This window comes from Primulina huaijiensis, chromosome 8, assembly GCF_012295235.1.
Source record: "Primulina huaijiensis isolate GDHJ02 chromosome 8, ASM1229523v2, whole genome shotgun sequence".
Lineage (NCBI taxonomy): Eukaryota > Viridiplantae > Streptophyta > Magnoliopsida > Lamiales > Gesneriaceae > Primulina > Primulina huaijiensis.
Window position 1 is genome coordinate 20,401,722 of NC_133313.1, and position 23,471 is coordinate 20,425,192.

Genomic DNA, 23,471 nt, shown 5'->3' on the forward strand with positions numbered 1-23,471 from the left:
AATGTATGAACATTAGTGTAATCAAAGTGATTACTAGTTTCTGTAACTATTCAAATGGAGGTGAAAAATATGCAAAGTTGATACATAAAAGACCTGCGATTTCAAGAAAAGAACATTTTTTTTCCGTATCCAACCACCGTCTGACACCAAAATTTAATGAAATTTTGCCTGCAGATGCATAGACTATTCTCAGATCATTAAAGATTCTCATTAACTTGTTCTTTTTCTTGAAACCTCTCATCCGAGATTCAAAAATAATTTCTTGTCCAAATTTCGAATATAAGATTCAGAATTCATATAAAATCTGAAAATACATTCAAGAAACGAAGCAGGAATTATCAAATGTCCTATTTTCTTTTCAAATATGAACAGACTTCGACATGTGGTAGTATTGCATGACATCATATAGTACACACCTACGATAAGAGATACCACGAGAGGAATCGTTCTCTGATAAAGAAACAAAATAGGGGGTCTCACTTTTTGTTGCTCTTTACTATTACTTTGTTCGATGCAATGATTCTTCACTGAGTTTTCAGCACGTCCACGAGGAAGATCGCTTGATCACAGGTTTCATTTGCTTGTCTTCTTCAAGAGAAATCATTCCCAAGTGTGAAGGATCCTCCAGCATCATTTTTGCCACAAGATATCCAGCAATTGACCATGTTTGGTATTTTCTAGCTTGTTTACCAATATATCTTCCTAGTTTTCCATCATAATATTCAGGCCAGTTGTCCTTCAGCAAACGGCTCTCTGCAAGATCAATTGCCCGTCTTGCTATTTGTGGGCGTCCAACTTTAATGCAGGCAGCTGTTAGAAGCCATAGAAGCACTGGTCCCCAGATGCATATAATTTAGTAAAAAACGTGTCAACTAAAGGATTCAAAAGTTCTCAAATAATTATTTATTTATGACAGCAAATTAAGAGAATGTGGTAAAAGGACCTGGCCAAGATCCTCCATTATGATAACTCCATCTTGTATTCTTTGGATCGCAGCCAGTTACAATTCGCCACTCATGATTTTCGATTGCTGGATAACAAATTTTTAGAGGCATCTCGCCGACCAGCTCCTCCCACCTCTCTTCAAAAAGGTCCATAATAGCAGAAGATTGCTCAGGAGTGGCAAGGGACGATAATATGGCAACACAATTTCCTAAAGCAAACCATCTAAAATCCATTCTTGCAGGACTCACGTTGCCAATAAAATAACCACCGCGTGTTGGCATAAAATCAAACACCCACTCAGGGATTGAATCTGGAATCACATTAAACTTATTTACAGCAGTGTGGGAGTATTCTTCGGTTTTGTAGCGATATATGTCATTCAATTGTTGAAAATCAAGCCAAAAGTAACTTCTCATATGGTAGCTCAAGGCATGCAAGCGCTTCACTATTCTTTCAATGAACTCTTTGCCTTCTGCATCAGGCTTCAACATTGCCAAAGCACATCTCAGTGCCATAAAAAAGAGTGCTTGAATATCTATAGGGTATCCATAGATTCCCTGATAAATTAAATTATGGCGTAAGAATACAAGTTTTTAAATGCAAGTGGCAGTAAGTGTTGATCATTAACTTAAGTTCAACGATAATGTTTCCAATATATTTGAATTCCAAAATGGTTTCTTGATTCTTAAAACAGGCATTGAATAATATTATCAAGGTAAGGGTGTTAAGGTATCTCACCATTCTACGATCAATCATTGAACATCCATCAGCGCATAGTAAAGTTGGAAATGTGTCGAATCCTTCCGACAGACACAAGCCCATAATAAGTCTCAGTCCCCTCTGGCACTCTGGTGTTTCAGCCAGAGATAGATCTCCAGTGGATTTTGTATATGCACGAAGAAGAACTATCCACCAGAAACCAGAATCCACTGGTGCAACTCTTCCAATCGCACTCTCACCAAAATCTGCTACTATTGTATCTGTCTTCCGGACGGGGTCATGAAGAACTTTGAAACTGGCAGGCATGACACCCTCACCAAGCTTGAATCTATCTACTTTTTTTTCCCACCCTTGAAGTTGAAGTGTCTTCAACAGGAAATTCTTAACTACCTCCGGCTCACCATTCATTAAAAAGGCCAGTGCACTCGGTACAAAATCTCGAACAAAAACCTGCAGTCCATAAATTGATGGAAAAAAATTTTGTTGGCTTCATGTAATGTCAGAGTAATCCGAATCCGAATGGATACCCAAGAAAATTTAATATAACTTCTACCTGGTCATAATTTAAAACCTCCTCGGAAGCATGATCAAAAGCAGCAATTGTGCCAACTGGTTGTCCCCGGAAGGAGACCATTGACCGGCGGAGGGCTTCCCAAGCATCAGCAACTGTTGGATGTGGCTCGAATGAATTCCGAGTGGATGAGGCAGGGGTGTTCAGCGCTGATCGTCCCGGTGAATGTGCATGCTCGTAGTTCTCTAAACCTCTTGTCAGACCAATCGATAACTCGCTTAGCGACCTTTCATCAAAAGATCTCTGTCTCTCTATGTTTAACCTGGGCTTATCAAGCAGCTTCGAGAGATCGTAGTCATTGAAATCAGGGATTGAGCAATATGAACTCACTTGTTTAAGTCCAGTTTCTTTAGTACCATCCATGCCACCATTCATTACATCGACAATAAGCTTCACTTCATCCATTATTTCTCTCTTTTAAACCTGAATATCCTCTACAACAAGAAGTAGCATTCCCTCTCGGACCTTAATCGATATATAGAGGACACGAGTGATATAAGAAGATAATGGAGAAAAATGCTTAAAAGGCCATGTGTCTCAGCCACTATTCTTTACTCCGCCAGGATGCTGCACTAAGTAGAAAGCGCAGTCGAGAGACTTATAAACATCAAAGATATCTAGATTAAACAGGAATCAGATTATTTGACATCGCATATGTGGGTATAACACCCAAAATTGGTGAGCTTTCGAAACCCAGTACTAGATTATGATGCAAGAAACAATAGAATGTGATTCATCAACAAGCAAAGCAGCCGTTGCCAGCATAATCAACCTCCGAAGCTAACCGTTTCTAAAGGAGGAAATGTTAAATCCTACCAACCACTCAATTTATCCAAAGTCTTAGTATTTCAAACTAAAGTAAATGAAAAGAAAGAAACCACGAAAAATATATCCAGGAAAATGGGAAGTGGATAAATTTTACATTTTTCGCAAGCAGGTGAAAAATAAACAATCTGCATTACATACATCCGTAAAACGCAGAATAAGCTCATTAAAGCCTGGTAAAATATGAAAACACAACCACAAATTACAGATGATTATAGAGGAAAACAGTGTTGACCAAAGCATCGAGATTTACAAGAGTCTCTGAAAAATAATAGACAAACTTCCAGAAACAACTCAGATCCAAATCAATTCGTTCACATACATCAAGAAACACACAGTACACAAGTAGACACACACCGAGCTTCAAGAAATATGGATACCTGAGCACTGGAATGATACAGTACAGAGAATTTACCAGCTCAGCGGCGGCCGGTGGGATTGCCGGAGGAGCAAACAAGAGAGATAGTAAAGGGCGAAAATGGAGGAGAGAGGAAAAAAATTCCATGAACGCGGAAGCAGATACTTTATAGACCACTGAAGCAAGAGGAAAAAGATTATAATGTTAATATGTTAAAATCAAATAAAAAGAAATTTAAATTATATTATTCGTAAATTTGGAAAAAAAAATCTTACTCTCCATATTTTAATTATAATTCAGTTCACATATATTATTTTTGTGAATTAATAATTTAAAAAACTTAATTTTTAGTTTCAACTTTTTGTTAACCAATTTTGCTTTTATTTTTATATTATTTAAATACAAATATTCAATTTAAACATATCGAATAAAATAATAAATTTTTTATTAATTTATATTATTAATAAAAATATTTTTATTTATATTATTTAATTTTTTAGTGTATTCTTTATTATTTTATAAATACTATTATATTATTGATTTATTCATATCATTTATTGTTATTATTATTGTTTCCAGTATTATTTTATTAATTATTTGATTCTATATTTAAGAAAAAATAATTGAAATAATTATTTGAGATTATTTACTATTAACAGCTTTTTATATAATTAGTTAAATTATCATCACTTTTCTATTTACTTAATCAAATTTTATTTAAGTAATATTTTTATAAAAATAATTATTTTTATTAATTTTTATTATTAATAAAATTATAAATTATTTTTATTGGTCGTATAAATATAACATTATTATTATTTAAAAATGATTTGTAACAAAATAAATTTATTTTAATTATTTTGGAATGAATTTTAATTTAGTAAATTTGCTAATTTATTTTGAGGACAAAAACTTGTGTCGTATTTTGTGAGACGGATCTCTTATTTGGGTCATCCATGAAAAGTATTAATTTTTATGCAAAGAAAAATATTTTTTATTGTGGATATCAGTAGGGTTGACCCGTTTCACTAATAAAGATACGTAAGGCCGTTTCATAAGAGACATAATCTTTATTGAGATGAGAAAGTTGAATATCAATTTATTTGAATATAATAACAAATGCAAACATGAATATATATATATATATATATGGTACATAGTGAAATAATAATTTAAAAATAAGTAAATATGTCAATTAGGGAGTGTAAATAAAGTTCGAGTATTTATCTTGTAAGACAGTCTCACGAATCTTTATCTGTGAGACTGATCAACCCTACCGATATTACAATAAAAAGTAATATTTTTCATGGATGACTCAAATAAGATATTTGACCCACGAAATTGATGCTTGAGACCGTCTCACAAAAATTTTTGTGATAAAGTTTTTGGGTATCCGGAAATGCATATCAAACTTTATTGATATAAGGCTAAATTTTAAATTTAATATATAATAAGAGATTTTTTCTAATTTACCCTTATAATATTGCATTGGTTGTTTTACACATTTTTTTATCTAATGGTTTTTTTTTTTTTTTTTGTAGTTGAGTAAGAAAATATTGAAATTAGATTTCATTCCAGATTTGAGACATCAATAAAATAAGCTAAAATATCATGAATTTCATTTTAATTATTGTTGTGTGTATGTTAATCCCTAGCATGGGTCATGACTCATGCTTACTTAAGAAACGATTATATTTTGTATATTAATATATTATAAGTGAAGTTTAGAAACTTTAAAAATCTTGATTTTGATGATAACAAAACTTGTTATTGTGTTTCTAACATATTTACTCAATTGCGAAATTGTCAACTCAAGATGAAAGCTGAAACTCGAATTTAGCTAAACTGAAAATCTAACAAACTTTGATTTTTTTATGATATATCACAGCTCAGCAATCCAAACTAGCGGTCGCTAAGACGAATAAATAGAAAATTCAATTTGGTACAAGTTGTGTATCACGTGAGTTGGGCTACAAGGCAAACCGATGATTGCAAGATCAAACTGATTGCACGAAAACAATAATCAGTTGAGCATAAAGCAGTTGCGGAATTTTGGTCAGCTTGATCAGCTCGATTATCCAATGAAACGATTCAGTATGCATTACGAAGCTAAGATGATGATCTACAAATCATATTCACATGTCAAAGTTTGAATCGGAGCGTAAGATTATGATAAATGATAATGAAACTACTGGTTTTGCACATGCTTAAATCAATGAAATCATACCTCATCAGTTTGATTTAGTTGAGCAGGTTCAGCTGACCATTTTCAGTTGAGCAGAAAAGCAAAACCGCCCAGTTTAGCAGATGAGCAGAACTGAACCAGTTGACCAGAGAAAATTCAATAACCAATTTAGGCTTGGGAAAATATGCAGCAATGCGGAAATGACCGTTTTAATATCAGAAACATTACATAAACTTTCCAAATAGTCATATTCTTGTATCTAACGTATATATCATTGTTGAAGCCTGTAAATACAACATCTTGAAGATCAAATACAAGTTTGGAAGGGGATTCAAAGCATGAGCAACATACATGAGGAAATGAGACTAGAATGTAACTATTTGTGCTACTAACGCGGATTGAACAAAAAACTTGCTTATCTCGGACAAAGAAATTACAAAAAACAACTTATGTGTCTAGCTAAATAAATTAGGAGAACTACTTGAAATCAGCTAATTGGTTTCATGCTCTCAATCTTAACTATTGGAGCAATGTCTCATTTTTATGCATGTAATGTATTGTATGTAATTGTATATATTAATATGAATAAAAACAGATTTACGTTTATACAGCATTTTTTATATTATTTTGATAAAAACTTATTTTGTTGTTTAGCGATTTTTTATTTTTGGGCGGCTGTCAAAGTCTCAAACTTGGCAAGTAAAATAGGAAGATGGTAAAAGGAATTTTTATTTTTATTTAAAAAAAAAACATGTCTAAAATTCGAACCGTCTCCGTCAAATTAAATTATTGCCACTTGCAATAAATTTTATGGCTATTAGCTTTATGGTATAGTTTTTATATGTCATTCAATTACGGTAATTATCTTTATATTCACCTCACACACATTAAATATATGAGTAAGTCTCTTGTGATACGGTCTCACGAATCTTTATGAGGAAGAACGTCGGTTGTGGATGAGGGGGGAAATTGTACGAGCAACTTATTAACAAATTTATTAACAAATTGATCAATATTAGAGAGTAAACAAAGCGATTTCGCTGTGACGTGAATATGTCGAATAAAACAATATATTAATATTAAAATCCTAAATATGTACGCAAATTTTTTGAAAAACTGCAACTAATCATGCATTAAAACAGCCTTCATAATCTTGTAATCTATTTTTAAAATAATATCTTTAATTTTTTTTTAATAAATTTATAAGGGTTTGATCTTACAAAATAATATGTTCATCGTTCTTACAATAAAAATATTTAATTAATTTTACATACACTAATACTAAATATTTTTATATTTCCTCATTATAACGACATCTCATCTAACATATATTTTCATAGATGAATTAAGCATAACAAGATGAAACTTAGCGGAAAAAACTACCATTAAGATAGTATAGCGTTAAGGAAAAGCTTCACATAAAAGTCAATCAAGATGGAATACTGAGAAAACATATTATTTCAATTTTTATAATTATTATCGAATCTTGTATGCGATGTGTGCTTGTTCTGTATTTTTATTTTTATATAAACTATATTGTGTTGGTNTATTTAATTTTTATTACAAACTTTATAAATAAATTTTAAATACAAATGATTGTAATATTCAGCATCACTCATGAATAATATATATATAAATAATAAAGATATATAATGAATATTGACTTATGTGTACTGCAATAAATGATCACTTCAATTATTGTTTGCATTGATTATATCAATTCATTTAATTCAATTTTGAATTTAATTAATTTTTATATTAATTCAAATGTAATTTATGTATTATATGTTTTTTATTTTTTTACTCAAATTGAAACTAAACTCTATTGAAAACGTAACTATATTAAAATTTTTGTATTGATTATATCAATCAAGTTAATTAAAAGTTGTATAAATAAATTTAAAATACAAATGATTGCAATGTTCAGTATCACTCATGAGGTGAATCATTCAAAAATACATTTTGTTATTTTAAGTAATTTCCTGCCCAAATTACTTACTAAAAAAGAAATACAATATTTAATTAGTTTATTTAATTTTTCTAAAAATAAAATTAGTTGAGTGTTAAAAGTTATCACTACAACAAAGTTTTTCAATGGACATTAAATTACCATTTAATAATCATAATTTTTTTTTCCCCAAATGCATATCATTTCGAAATTACCTTAATTTGAAAGAATTAATGTATTGCAGTTTTCTTCCAAAATCATATGTATATTGTATATCTTGAATTGTCTTCTTAAAAATTCAAATAAGAGAGTACAAGAAAATTAAAAGAGATAGATTCAAAAGAGTTTCAAATGGACATTAATTATTCTCAATAAACATGTATATTATCCACAATAATCAGAAATATTTGACATCCAATGCATGCAATTCGAGATTTTCATAATTTGAAAGAGTTAATGTATGATATAATTCTCTCAAAAGCATCCAATGTATAATTTTTGTCCCTTGGGATATCTTATTTCAATTTTAAATTATAAATAATACAACATTCATATTTTATTATAAATCAATTTTATTTTATTTATCTTACTAAATTTATCTACTCCAAAATTGAATTCGGAAATGACTTCTCTTTTCAGGACCATATATGAGTTGAATCATTCCAAGATGTAATGTTCGTTTAAATTTAGATTTATTCGTTGTTATGAACTACCTACATATGGAAACAACGAGAACAACGAGACATTAAGTTTGAAATCTGTCTTTCGTGATCGAGAAGTAAAAAATATTATTCTTCTATTTGTACAAAATTTTAATTATTACATATTACTAATGTGATAATTTTCTTCTATATTACAAAGTTCACGTATACATGATAGTATAAAATGTCCCGTAATGGAAATGATTAAACCAATTCTAAAAAAAGTACGCATCTTATTAGAAGAGACCTTATAAAATTTATTGACATTGTTTTGGAATACACATAGTAAATGCTAATAAAATAAATTTTCTGATTTATACATAATTTTTTTTCTTTCGGAATAATAGATTGTTGTGTATATTATGAAGAGATTTTGTAGATAAAATCACAACTTATTTGGATAAAGATATTGATGAAACAATTATTGTTATCATTCAAATGTGTCAAACACATGACGGCAAAAATTTGTGTGAGACGGTCTCACGGATCGTATTTGTGAGACAGATCTCTTATTTGGGTCATCCATGAAAAAGTATTACTTTTTATGCTAAGAGTATTACTTTTTATTGTGAATATGGGTAGGGTTGACCCGTCTCACAGATTAAGATCCGTGAGACGGTCTCACATGAGACCCACTCAACACATGACATGTCACAAAATTGTTTGTGAATGTGGATTTAGACGAAATTACTGAATTTTTAAAAAAGTATTTCTCATTAATTTTATTGAATGTAATTTAAAAATAGTTTTTTTTATCACATGTTAAAAAAGAATAATATATAGCGTCTCGAAAATTAAAGAATTAAATATGTATTAAGGTTGGTGGTCGACATCAATACACTAAACACGATAAGCATCATGTCATTACCTTTGGCTAACACAATCTAAAATTTTGATATATGATAGTGATTATTAACCAAAAAAATTAATCGACATATGTTATATTTAAGAAAGTTTTTTAAAATTAGCGAAAAATAGTTTTTATTTTTATTTTTTATAATTATATTATTTTTTTTCAATTTAATATTTATTCATTTTTCACTAATTTTTAATAATATCATCTCGTGCATCGCACGAGTTAAATACTAGTGTATATATATGTATATACATGTTTTAAAAATTTTTAAAGGTAAAAAATAGTAATAGATAATAAAATTTTATGATATGAATAAAAAATAATTATATATATTATAAATTACTATTTTATCGAATATTAGTTTGTTATGATTAATGATTATAATTTGAGAAAATGAAATATTTTTTTATCCTAGAGAACAGCCGTTTGAATTTATTATTTATTAAATTTAAAAAGACTTCGTTTTTTCCCTATCTAAATCTCTAATTTAGGAAATGTATATTCACGTCAAAAGAATGACTTAACCAATGACATTTAAGCCGACATAATACATCCTGTACTCAACATAAATCCAATAAGAGTCGGTATCTTAGATTTTAAAGACGATCTCACATATTTATATTTGTAAGACGGGTTAATCTTGACTCGTACTTATTATAAAATGTAGTATTTTTGATACAATAAAATAATATTTTTTCATAAATTGAATCTGGTCGAAGATCCATCTCACGAAAATAAACTGTGAGACGGTCTCACAAAATTTTTGCCTAAAATAAATTAATCATACACTGGCTGTTAAGATTTTTCTATTTTTCTTTTTTCCCGGTCCAACCATAATTATAATGTATACGAGTCGAGACTAAAAAAACAGTACCCGTCGTATTTTACAAATACATAGCAAAAGTAATACAATTACTTTTTATAATACCTTAAAAAAGTACAACTATTTTTAATAAAACTTTCTATTTACGAAGACTATTAAGTAAGTGGGAAATCAATATCGTGAAACTTTGAGGGCCTCGGTTTCATAAAGCAATCGACAAATGGAATTCAAAATAAGTCTGATTGATTCTTACTTTATTCAAAATATGTATTATTATACGTTGTGATTCACGACTCACGAGTAGTAGCCATTTTATATAATGTACAAGTTGTTTCTTATTATAAGTGGACCAAAAGCAACATCTCCATTATTCCAGTTAGGCCACAGAATGAAGGTTGAAGTTAAATATTGATAAATTTATGTTTCTATAAATTGATTTTGCATATCCATCGTCATTCATTTTATTGGGTTGTGACACATACGATGCATATCATCCATAAAAAACGGAAAAATACATATTTTTCGAAGAACCTGAAACTGAAAATTTCCAAATTTGAACTGAAATGTAGGAGGTAAAATATGATAGAAATAAATATATCGAATAGTAAAATTTGTTTTTAGAATTGATATCATGTGGTAAGATGGCCACACAGAAAATCCATCTACATAAGAAAAGAATACTTAGTTACTATCAGCCGGAACTGGCATTAGCATAGGTAGCTTATCAGATAATTATAGGTTCACACCACGAGCTCGGATCTGTATCCGAGCCTGGGCAACGGGAAAGGAGTAAGTTAAAATAATCGTGGATGATCTTGGGAACGATGTTTGTTGGTTGTTTCTTACGTCACAAATCAAAGTCAGAGGCGCCAAGAATTTTCTAGTGTAGACAGTTCGACACTCGATTCAGTGATTGCTCGGTAAGCTTTAGAGAGAATAGAGTAGTATATTGCGAGAGTTGAGAATATGAGTATCTATTTATTGATGTTTTAAGAGTTTCGTGGGCTTAAAATACTATATGGGCCCTTGTCTTTTTGGGCCTCAATTATTAATAAGGTGATTTATGTGACTAAGAATGACTGGATCAACTTGTTGGGCTTGAATTAAAGCAAATAATCAACTTGGGTCATGGCTCATCACTTATTTTTCTAGCAGTTAGTTAATCACAAGATCCCAAATTAAATATAGATATATTAATAAAAAATATTAGAAATTTTTTTTGCCAAATATGGTTATATATTTGAGACAAACAAAATTAAAATATGACAAATCTTTTACTATCTTATTAAATCTAAACAATATATACAAACTGTTCTTTGTGTCATGGTGATTTTTCACCAAATTTTTGTTTTTATACCCCTATAATATCCCTCAACACCTGATATCTCTTAACAAATCATTTCACTCACCACTTCTTACGATTTTCAGCATTTGCAAAACTCTCTCAAAACAATAAACTACATAAACATCCAATTTAAAACCAATACATCCAACTGTGAAAATGAAATGAACCAAATAAATCTTGAATGTATTTTTTAACACTGTGTCTCACGTGATGCTTAGCAGATAGATTATTTGTTTCTCAAACATCAAGTTATATGTTTAATTCTAATTTCGATCTTTTTTATTTAATAAAAAATATTATATAAGCACGTAATATGGGTTAGTACATAATCGAGACAACTAATAATATAGTATCTCACTAACGTTGGTGATATCTTTGCATCGGAAACACCATAGGCATGATCTGACCCCACCCATTCTGTCGAGAATTAATGGGTTCATTATGATTTATTTATCGGTACAAAATTTCCCAATGGGTGCATGCACCTCAGGCATCCCTTGTCATAATTATGTGTATTTTCTTAAAATTTTTTTATAATTTATGGTACAAAATAAATATTTTTTAAGAAAAAATCAGTAGTGCACTTATATTTCAGTCTATGCTATAGAAATATTGCAGTAAATAAATTCTATTAATAAGCTATCATAAAATATACACAAATTTTTTAATGAGACGATCTTATGAATAAATTTTATTAGATCGTATATATTATTTGAGTCAATAATGAAAAAATATTATTTATTATTATAAACATGTACAATAAACTCAATCCTGAAATTTTAAAATTTGCGTTGGGAAAGGTGGAAGGATAACTGAGTGGATTTCACACTGACAGGTCAGATTCCAAGGGATGAATGAATGTTGGATCTGAATTCAGTGTCCAGTTAATGTTGGCCCACGTTTTACTGGGCCTGTTATTCCTGGTCTATTTAGGTCAATTAGTCAACCCATATGCCGACAAGGTGTTGGCCACTTTTTTCTCTATAATTAATTAATTAATTATAATCAGACTNATCAACTCGATTCATATATAAATAAATATATATTTATATTTATATAAAAAGAATGATAAGATTAAACTTTGAGATATCAATCTGATTAAATAGTAAAATAAATTATTCATAATAATAATTAAATGAGTTGGTGGTGTCGTGGTGCTTCTTTTTCTATTGTGTTTTTATTTATAAATAATATATAAAATTAATCACTCATCAATAAAATGTGGTTTTTAATATTCTTTGTCACACAATAAGAATATAGGCGAAAATATTTAGTTGGTATGCATTCACATTATAACATATCTGATATTTTAATTAATTATTACTAACTGTGGAGAAAATGACTTGTCTTATGAATATATATATATCCATATAATAATATATATAAGAAAACAAAGTTAATCATTCGCAAGTTTTTTAATGCTATCATCAACAAATTCTATGTCATCTATTACAACTATATATATATATATATTTATATATATTAGTACGTATCTTGTGAGACCGATCAACCATCTTCATCTCATATTTACAATAATAAGTAATACTTTTGACATAAAAATTAATAGTTTTTCATGAATGACCCAAATAGGAGACATGTCTCACAAAATTGACCCGTAAAACTGTCTCACAAAATTTTTTATATGATTAATAATTTCATGTTAAAATATTTAGCGAGATGCTATAACGAGGGTATTGCCCTCACTCAAATCCAACTACTATCATTAATACAAAATATATGAGGTATGTGTGTGGTACATAAACTTTTATTTTATTGCACCATGAATATTGTATTTATCATGAACTAATTAATTGTCTCCAAAATAAGTCAGAACTAAACCGAATTTTTTTACTAATAATTAATTATCATGAAATAACTAGTTTCTTGTCGGAGTCATATACTTTACGTTTCGAAGCATTAAATTATAGGGTGTTCAATTATATATAATATGTAAAATAACTATTTAACCTAACCAGAAAATTGACCGGTCGCTCAAGTTTTGGAGGGAGTAGTTTTTTTTTTCTTGAAAAAAAAAAAAACCAACCCCAAACCTCCATCGTTTTCTATGCTAACTAATCGATCACATGCATAATCAAGTAATGGTCTGCAGAAATGAAAAGAAAGCACTTGCGCAGAAGAAATGGAGGGATCAACAAGTTGGAGACTTCTGTGGCTAAAATCGAAGCATACAGCGTGTAAGTGAATCAATTCCATTTATTTTAAATATATATATAATTTGGAAATTAAAGTTAGTGATTTGGATATTGATCCATGTTTATTTAATTTTTATTTTTTAGGGTTAAATTGCGAACAAGACAAACACGTTACGCACGTCGTGCAACATTCTAAAGAATATATATGATTTGTACCATTATACTACAACTCTATTTCTTTTTACTCATCACTTGAAACAAACAAACACAAGTACTGCGNTTATAAACTAGTATTATTTTTGAAAAACATTTGCCATTATTCTACCACTTAAATGCATGAATTTATATTAATATTTGTCTTTCAAGATTAAGTATTTATGAAATGGGAATTTAATTTGATATCATATCAAATAATAGAATTGTGGGGCTAACTTACCACCAATTATTGTGGAACTTAGCCATATTGTCCCCTCCACGGCTTGTGCCATTTTATAGTGTTCTTTCCAGCAGGTCCACTATATATATACAATACAAACTCAACATTAAACTTACTTTTTCAATATAACAGCATTCTAATAAATCATTAATTCCATATAATAACCAAAAAAAAATCATATTCACGAATAATAATCATGGGTTTGTTATAATTTTTTATTTTCTAAATTACCTATTTTTAAATTTATTTATATTTATATTTAAAGTAGTTTTTAGCTTAATTAATATTTTACATATCTATTTGTTTCTTTCTTTATTATCTGTTTATCCATGCGAAATTTATATTTTGATTTGAGCAGTTGATGAAATCATATTTTTGCAAACATTTTATATTATGTTTTATGCTAGTTTTTAACCATAGGGGTGAAATATTTATCTTAGAATTGCTATCTTCTCCAGCTAATTCTTCTTATCAAAATGGAACTGATGAGAATTCATTATCAATATTTTTTTTTTGGTTGCTTTTTGGCAGTTATGTAAACATGTGATTACAACAACATATTTTATAAATCTTTAAACCATATTTGTCATTTTCTTCTCCTCAAAAAAAGTGAGCTCAGATATTGTTTTCACACGTAAGTACTGCGAAATAAACAAAATATATATAAAAAATATGTATGTCACACCTCCTTATCCTTGAACTTCTATCGTCTTTCCTGTCATCATTTACTTCCACTTAAATACAATGTTTCAAGAAAAGTTCCATTTGTTCCCAATTAATTACATCTTCTTCCTTTAGTGGGAAAACTTCTGATATCCCTATATTTCTCAGGTTTCTTGAAATTTTCTCCATTCATAAAGGTTCTTGTCTCTTTAACTCCTAGTGGGATTCCTTGGTTTTTAAAGTTTTACTTGGTAGAGATCACAGAAGTACTGAAAGAATTGTAAAGAAGTTGCAGCAGCTGACTACGAACAAATAAAAGAAAGGATTAATCTTTTTTTAGATTTTAAGTTCTTTTTACAGGAATTACAGGTACATAATTAATCACCTTGCTTTTTCTACTTGTATTGAAATCATTTCTGTGTTATGCGTTTGTTTGTCCGAAGAAACATGAAACTATCCATTTGTAATTCTTTCTTCCAAAGATAAACACTTGTCATTTACTTCTGGTAGCTTTAATTTTTTTGGTTCTTCAGGCAAAATAGAATTTGGCTATTTTGTGTTTGTTTAAAGACATAATCTTGTTTATCCGTAATCTGTAATACTCAACTGAATTTGGATTAAGTGTCTTATTTTTTCAAGTTCTTTATTTCTTTTTCGTTAAGAAATGTAGACTTTGACAAAGGAATTGTTCAGGAGCTGTTGAGGTCTGGATTTTCTTGACCAGTTGCTAAGGTTAATGATGGAAATAGTATCATTTATAACCTGAATCCTTTCTCAGACACAGAGTACTTTAGAATCATTAAATAAATAGATCGGCAATATAATTGTAACATGTATTTATTTAATATATATATAATCTTGTACAGAATTAATGTCTGCTACTGTTTGTGTACATTCAGCTACCCCTGTACTCACCAAGGATGGACACCCAAGGCAATAATGGAGGAGATATCTCAATGGACTTGTCTCCCCTCATGAATTGACACATTTACCCTCCTGATTCTTGAAAATGGCTACACAATTGAATCCCTACCTTTCCCTCCAAATTCTAACTATTTTCTTGTCTTTTTTCCATCATTCCATGTGCATGACCATAGAGAAGCAAGCCTTGCTCAAATTCAAGTCACAGCTCATTGATCCCTTGAACTACTTGGATTCATGGAAGGATTCGGATTCGGATTCGGATTCGGGTTCCCCTTGCAAATTCTATGGAATCACTTGTGATCAAGAAACCGGTTTCGTTACAGACATTTCTCTTGATAATAAGTCCTTGTCAGGGGTGATATCCCCTTCACTTTCTATCCTGCGAAGCCTCACTTCTTTAGTATTACCATCTAACCTTTTTTCTGGAATCATTCCAAGCGAGTTTCGAAATCTTACGAATCTCAAAGTTTTGAATCTCACGGGTAACAACATGAATGGCACCATACCGGACTTGTCGAATCTGATCAAGTTGGAGAGACTTGATTTGTCGGGGAATTATTTCTCCGGTGCATTCCCCGCTTGGGTTGGAAATTTGTCTGGTTTAGTTTCACTAGGCCTTGGTGACAACGATTATGATGAGGGCGAAATTCCCGAGAGTCTTGGGAATTTGAAGAAACTGTATTGGATTTATTTAGCTAGTTCAAATTTGAGGGGGGCAATCCCTGATTCTATATTTGAGTTGGAGGCATTGGGAACGTTAGATATATGCAAGAATAAGATATCTGGGAATTTCCCGAATTCGATATATAAGTTGAAGAATTTATTCAAGATTGAGCTCTATGGGAACAACTTGACCGGTGAAATTCCCGCAGGACTTGCAAATTTGACCCTTTTACAGGAATTCGACATATCTGATAATCAAATGCATGGGACTGTTCCGCATGAGATTGGAAACTTGAGAAAATTAACAGTTTTTCATCTGTTCAAGAATAACTTCTCTGGAGAAATACCAGTGGGATTTGGGGATATGCAGCACCTTTTTGCCTTATCTCTTTACAAAAACAGTTTCTCGGGGAAATTTCCGCAAAATCTTGGCCGTATTTCGCCATTGAATAGTATTGACATATCTGAGAACAAATTCTCTGGTGCATTCCCGAGATACCTGTGTCAAAATGGGAATTTGCAGAATTTGCTTGCTTTGGATAACGATTTTTCGGGGGAATTTCCGGATTCATACGCCAGATGTAATCCTTTGCAAAGGTTGAGAGTCAATCAGAACCGTCTTAATGGGACCATTCCAGATGGAATATGGTCACTTCCTAATGTACAAGTGATGGATTTCAGTGATAACTATGTCACTGGATGGATTTCACCAGGCATTGGAGATTCGAAGAATTTGAACGAATTAATGCTGTCAAACAACAGATTCTCTGGTGAGATACCTAAAGAACTCGGACAACTTATGCTATTGGAACGGGTTATCTTGAACGGCAATAAATTATCAGGGAAAATTCCATCAGAACTCGGTGCTTTGGAGCAGATAAATTCTCTGCAGTTGGAAGAAAACGAGCTCATTGGGACAATACCTTCAGAATTGGCCAACTGTCCTAGGCTTGTTAACTTAAATCTTGCTTGGAATTTTCTGAGTGGTGAGATTCCCGATAGTCTCTCAAATATGGTCTCATTAAACTCTTTGAATCTTTCAAGAAACCTTCTCATCGGCCCAATTCCAAGAAACTTGGATAAGCTAAAGTTATCATCTATAGATCTGTCAAATAACCAGCTCTCTGGGATAGTTCCATCCGACTTATTGGCGTTCGCAGGTGATAGAGCGTTTCTTGGAAACAAAGGTCTTTGCATTGATGAGGAGAAAAGCACAGGACGGATAATAAACACGGACTTGGGCCTTTGTCATGTGAAACGTGGCCACAAGAATTTCATCAAAAGTAAACTTGTTATGTTATGTATCATACTATTTGCACTGGCGATTATCTTACTCGGTTTATTGCTCGTGAGTTACAGAAGCTTTAAGCAAAATGAGGTTGACATGGATAACAGAGTGGATGTGGAGAAAGAAAAACGTTCAAACTGGAAACTTGAGAGCTTTCAACAAGTGGATATCGACGTAGATGAAATATGCAGCGTAGACGAGGATAATCTGATAGGGACTGGAAGTTCTGGAAAAGTTTATCGACTGGATTTGAAGAAAGGCTTTGGAACAGTAGCCGTGAAGCAGATATGGAAGGGAAATGGAGTGAAACTCATGGCAGCAGAAATGGAGATTCTTGGAAAGATAAGGCATAGAAACATACTAAAGCTATTAGCCTGTTTAACGAAAGAAGGTTCGAACTTCTTGGTTTTCGAGTATATGGAGAATGGTAACTTGTTTCAGGCACTTCACAAAGAAATCAAAGTCGGCAGGCCAGAACTCGATTGGTTTAAAAGATATAGGATCGCAGTTGGTGCAGCAAAAGGAATCGCCTATCTTCATCACGATTATTCCCCACCTATAATCCATCGAGACGTTAAATCAACCAACATATTGCTTGACGAGGATTACGAAGCAAAGATCGCTGATTTTGGGGTTGCTAAGTTGGCTGAGCAAGTTTCTCCCAAGGGATCTAATGTCAGTTGCTTTGCAGGCACTCATGGCTACATGGCACCAGGCCAGTTGATTTACTTCAATTCTAGAACTCATATACATTAAAGTCCATTTTACTGATTATTATTACTTGTTTTCATATGCAGAGATGGCATATTCACTCAAAGCAACTGAGAAGATCGACATATACAGTTACGGTGTCGTGCTGCTAGAGCTCGTGACCGGAAAAAGGCCTATAGAGGAAGAATACGGAGAAGGGAAAGACATAGTTTACTGGGTTTCGGCTCATTTAAACAATCGAGAGAACGTACTAAAAATTCTTGATTCAAAGGTGGTCACTGAACTAGTTCAAGATGATATGATAAAGGTTTTAAAAATCGCCATTCTTTGCACCGCAAAGCTTCCAAATCCAAGGCCGAATATGAAGGAAGTTGTAAAGATGCTTATCGATGCCGAACCGTGCACTCTCAGGTCGCCGGACAGTTTCGAGAAATACGATGATAAGCCCTTTCTGTGTGTTTGATTTGCTTTTTTGGTGTTCATGTAGATAGTAATGTGTTGTGTGCGTTGTTATTCGGTTTGTTGCATTTTAGGCCATTCAGCAGACAAAATTGTACTGCTTTTGGTAATTGTTAAACATAAATTTCATATTTACCTTATAAAATCAACTTAGCTAACAATTATTATAATAAGCTAAGAAATTTTTTTTATATTGTATATGTATAATATAGTTTTGATATGACGCACACCTACCGTGTACACTTATGTTATCTTCGATGAGGTGTCACTCACCTATTGGATGTGATGAAATATAGAAAAATTACACATCCAATAACTGAGTGATACTTCATCGTTATTCACATGAATATGCATAATATGTGTTCAACATATTAAAATCATATATATATAATTAAATTAAAGAAATTATCTACTAAGAAATCTATAATATATAATTTTTTTTGCCATTAATTTTCATGTAAATGTGTTTATACATGGAACAAAATTAGGAATGATTGACAGTTCTATTACTCAAGGTTCTAAAAAGCGTGAAGCGTCCCGAAGCGTAAACGTCGAGTTCCAAGCTTTTTAAGCTTAAGCGAGATTAGCACAGGCTTAAGCGTGAAAAAGCGTATTTTATCTTTAGTGTAATTATAATTATCTCAAACTAATAAATAGATAAAATAATACATAAATATGATAAATTTAAGTCTGATGCATTAATACTCATATTTATAAAATCATAAAATATCAAAATTACAATCTTTATTTGTTTTCCAACTAGAACACATTAAAAATGTTAAATATTTGTCAAATCATTATCAGACACGCTTAAGCATAATTAAAATTAAAAAATAAACATCTAAATTATAAACCTAATTTATTATTTTAAAATAAAAATACATAACTTCAAAATAAAAAAAATTAAAAAATAAATAGATGCGATTAATTGTGCTTAAGCACGCTTAATTAAACACCTTAATTATGCTTAATTCGGTCAAACTACAGTTTGATCGCTTTTTTCCGCTTTCTCCGAAGCGGGGCGTTTTTGCCGAGCTTCAAGCTTAAACGCGCTTAAGCCTCCTTAAGCGGACTTTTTAGAACAATGCTATTACTTACATAAATGTGTGGATGAATGGTGAAATTTTTTCTTCGCGAATTTGTATATTTTGCCATTAATTTTCATGGAAATGTGTTATATCCATCCATAGCTATTGGTAGGAAAGGAAATTAGGGATGAGGGCTAATAAAGTAATAAATTCCAGTACTTGCATAAATGTGTGGACTTAGGACAAAATGTTTGCTTTGTGAATTTGCTATTTTTCCATTGAATTTTTTTTTGACGTTCCAATTTCCTTTTACTCTATAAACATGCTTGTTGCAATTTGATATATCATATATTAATGATTAATTTCTACTTAATTGCTTCACTGATAATTCATTTATGTACTTTATTTAATTTAATCTAAAATTTTTCTTAGGTCTTAAGGGAGAAATGACGTTCTAATTTCCTTTTATTCTATTAGCGTGTTGGCAGAGTGGTCAATTTAATATATCATCTATTAATTAATAATTTTTACTTAATTTTTTTTAATGTGAAAATCTATAGTTGCTATCTTCAAACGGTGATGTTTACATCTTTAGAATTAACATTAGGTCATAACATGGTCAACAATGGGAAAATTGGTTATATAATCTCGGTCAACTTTTTTTTTAAGAAAATGACTTCATCAAATGTATTTCAAATATACAAAGATGTCATTTTCTTAAAAAAAAAATGAACGAAAGTTAAAAAATGAAATATCCTGGACAATGGAGGTATCAGTGAGTGTTATGAAAACAAATCCATACGGAGAATAAATGATTTTATTACATTGACATGTTATTCAATTGCATATTTCTAAGATTAATGCTAGATTAATGCTAATGTGGATCAGAGAGTGTACGACTCTCCGACAGCTAGCTGACTATGGAGAGATTGTGTCCAAGTGAATTTGACTTGGAGACAAGTTAATAAAAAATTCAAAGCCAAGTGATCCTTTTCCCAATATCTCGTAACTATAACGACAAAACATCGCAAATGGTAGCTCTATTTATCGCTATCTTTTAAACCTTTTTCCCACGCGGAAATAATTAATCAAGAAAAACAAAGAAAGCTATAAATCTTGTAATAAAAATGTGTTTGAGTTATTAAGAAACATAAAATATTCCCAAAAAAAAGTCATAAAAAACACGACAAATTAGTAGGTAAAGATATCAATAAAGGACATAATAGTTTAATAATATTTAAAACCCATACTTTTGAATTTTACGTTTTTTTTCCCTCTCTTAAATATGAGAGGTTATAATGTTTTTCTATCCAATTTAGATCAGTAATTGGTGATCTTTACTTACTAAAGTCCTTTAATTTGTTCAGTGATAGAATCGTTGACTATTTCCTGATTCTTGTGAATGTCAAGGGGTTTATTTCATTATGCAATTGATTTTTTTTAATATATATTAAATTTAATTTTTTAACAGAAAATATTTGATTTTTATTTATAAAAAAATTTCAAAATTTATCTCCCACAATTTAAAATTTCAATCTATCTTCAGTCTGTTAAGGATTGTTAACCAATGTTAATTTGCTCTTATGATCAGTTTGGAAGATTTGTCCATCCTTGTTAAAAGATTAGATGTTTTTGAGAAATAATTGTACGTAGCTGGATGGTGGAGCCCCATGCATGTTGTCTGAGACTCGATACATCCTATATATGAAAAACAAGCTCACACTCTAAATGTTGTGCTGCATTAACTTTAGATCATAACATACAAAGCACTCGCAAGAGTACTAGAAAATGGAGGAAGATATGAGCAAAATACTCGTCTTCGGAGGGAGTGGATACATCGGTAGCCACATGGTGAGGGCAAGCATAAAATTGGGACATCCCACTTATGTTTACTCTAGGCCTCATTCCGACCATACTGAAGTGCTCAATGAGTTTCAATCCTTAGGAGCTATCGTAGTGAAAGTATACATGCATCTATACAATCTTTTGTTTTCTGATCACTTTATTTTATCAAATCTCTAGCTGTTGGCGGTGGCGGTGATACTAATGATCCGATGGCGATGTTGGCATGTTTTAGGGACAACTTGACGATCATGAGAAGCTTGTCTTGGCGCTTGGGGAAGTTGATGTGGTGATTTCTGCGCTAGCTTATCCTCAAGTCCTTGACCAGATCAATATAGTTGAGGCTATCAAAGTCGCTGGTAATATCAAGGTACTTGTATAAAATATTTCTTTATTTTCAGAGCTGATATCAACAGTCAACAGTAGCATGCATAGCCAAGATTCTTGTTTAGGTTATCAAGAAACCGATATGATAAAAAGTTCAACTTTTAAAATATTGGAAGTCTTGTCAACTGGTTCTTGATATTTCTTGTAGTCTCAACTCTTTAGCTATAATTCTTAGAGGTTTCTACCATCGGATTTTGGGTGCGAAGAAGATAGGATAAGCGTGTTGCCACCGTTTCAAGCGTTTCTCGACAAGAAGAAGAAAGTTCGGAGGGCCATAGAAGAAGCAAACATACCTTACACATATGTGTCTGCAAATTGCTTTGGTGCATACTTTGTTAATTATTTGCTCTGCCCTTACGACCAAAGGCAAGAGATTACTGTGTATGGCACTGGTGAGGCTAAGGGTACGTACATATAACACTAAACTGAAACTTCAAGTATTTCTTATTTCACATTTTAGTTAATCTTATTACATAAAATATATTATAAGTATTGTTTTCTATTTCTTGTACATAGCTGTGCTTAATTATGAAAAAGATATTGGGATTTATACGATCAAAGTGGCAACCGATCCAAAAGCATGCAATCGGGTGGTAATATTCAGGCCAAGAACCAACATAATATCGCAGCTTGAATTGATCTCTCTGTGGGAGAAGAAAACGGGCAGGAACTTTAGCAAGATTCACGTACCAGAACAAGAAATTGTGACACTCTCAAACAGTACGATTTCCGATCCTGCTTAAATCATTCAGACATTTGAAAAAATATATATATTTTAAAAGGCCGAAACCACATGTGCAGCTTTGCTAGATCCACTCAACATACCAGTGTCCATTATTCACAGTGTATTCGTTAAAGGGGTGACGATGAATTTTGAGATCGGAGAGGAAGATATCGAGGCTTCTGTGGCTTACCCCGACCTGAAATTCACTACAATTGAGGAGCTCCTCGACATTTTCTTGCACGATCCACCAAAGCCGGCCTCGGCAGCATTTGAATGAACGATATCTCTAGAATCCTGCATGCATGTTGCTTTTATGGGACAATGGCCCCAAGGCTAGCCATTGATTTTAACTATGTTTGCCATGGAATCATGTACAATAAACATTATTGTGTGAAAAGAATATTAACTCATGTACCATGAAGAAACCTTAGGATAAACTTGAACCAGATCCTAAATTCTTTGCATTATATGAAGCAAAAGCAATCTGAATAGGAATAGTTATAATCAACCAATTAGTTCAGCAGTAATTTCTGATTCTACGCCTACTGTTGAATTAATTGGAGCAAATGGAACAAATTTTTTGAATATTTGTTGGTTTTGGCTTCATGATCTTTCTTCCCAGACTCACTTTTTTATCAAATGTTTTTTGGTGTCCCTCAATGGATGAATTTATTTGTCCAATAACTACTTATCTTATGTGAGGTGGATATTAAGATTGGCCGATGGATGTCACATAACTTAGAACTCCATGAGCTTTTTCTGTGGGCGAATGTGAAAATTCAGCATTAATGAAGGACAAAATGATGGCAAATGTGCATGTTGAAATTTCGGATAAAAGATAGAAAAAATGATTCATGACGGAAGACGCGCTTTTATATGCGTTTTCATAAGGACGAGTTATTTCTCTCATCTTACA

The 23,471-nt window shown here is 31.4% G+C and overlaps 3 protein-coding genes across 8 annotated transcripts; 2 read left to right on the forward strand and 1 right to left on the reverse strand.

Annotated features, from left to right (window-relative positions):
• Positions 1-350: 350 nt before the first annotated feature.
• Positions 351-3,596, reverse strand: LOC140982859 (probable alkaline/neutral invertase D). Of its 3 annotated transcripts, none has more exons than XM_073449625.1 (5): positions 3,477-3,596; positions 2,219-2,670; positions 1,684-2,115; positions 944-1,502; positions 351-831 (listed from the first exon to the last, which is right to left on the reverse strand). In XM_073449625.1, exons 2-5 carry the CDS (start codon positions 2,639-2,641, stop codon positions 536-538), a joined length of 1,710 nt encoding a protein of 569 aa, XP_073305726.1. In that variant the 5' UTR covers positions 2,642-2,670; positions 3,477-3,596; the 3' UTR covers positions 351-535. The 3 variants fall into 3 exon arrangements, with proteins under 3 accessions (XP_073305726.1, XP_073305728.1, XP_073305727.1); XM_073449627.1 differs by having other exon boundaries at positions 2,219-2,659; positions 3,477-3,592; XM_073449626.1 differs by having other exon boundaries at positions 2,219-2,659; positions 3,442-3,564.
• A 10,968-nt stretch (positions 3,597-14,564) lies between these two features.
• LOC140982587 (receptor protein-tyrosine kinase CEPR2-like) lies at positions 14,565-18,638 on the forward strand. Of its 3 annotated transcripts, none has more exons than XM_073449154.1 (3): positions 14,565-14,898; positions 15,396-18,119; positions 18,202-18,638. In XM_073449154.1, exons 2-3 carry the CDS (start codon positions 15,539-15,541, stop codon positions 18,576-18,578), a joined length of 2,958 nt encoding a protein of 985 aa, XP_073305255.1. In that variant the 5' UTR covers positions 14,565-14,898; positions 15,396-15,538; the 3' UTR covers positions 18,579-18,638. The 3 variants fall into 3 exon arrangements, with proteins under 3 accessions (XP_073305255.1, XP_073305254.1, XP_073305256.1); XM_073449153.1 differs by having other exon boundaries at positions 15,429-18,119; XM_073449155.1 differs by having other exon boundaries at positions 14,569-14,726; positions 15,429-18,119.
• Positions 18,639-21,323: 2,685 nt separating this feature from the next.
• LOC140983429 (eugenol synthase 1-like) lies at positions 21,324-23,046 on the forward strand. 2 transcript variants are annotated; one of them, XM_073450480.1, is made up of 5 exons: positions 21,324-21,564; positions 21,680-21,814; positions 22,007-22,235; positions 22,348-22,551; positions 22,633-23,041. In XM_073450480.1, exons 1-5 carry the CDS (start codon positions 21,391-21,393, stop codon positions 22,830-22,832), a joined length of 942 nt encoding a protein of 313 aa, XP_073306581.1. In that variant the 5' UTR covers positions 21,324-21,390; the 3' UTR covers positions 22,833-23,041. The 2 variants fall into 2 exon arrangements, with proteins under 2 accessions (XP_073306581.1, XP_073306582.1); XM_073450481.1 differs by having other exon boundaries at positions 21,329-21,453; positions 22,633-23,046.
• Positions 23,047-23,471: the final 425 nt, after the last annotated feature.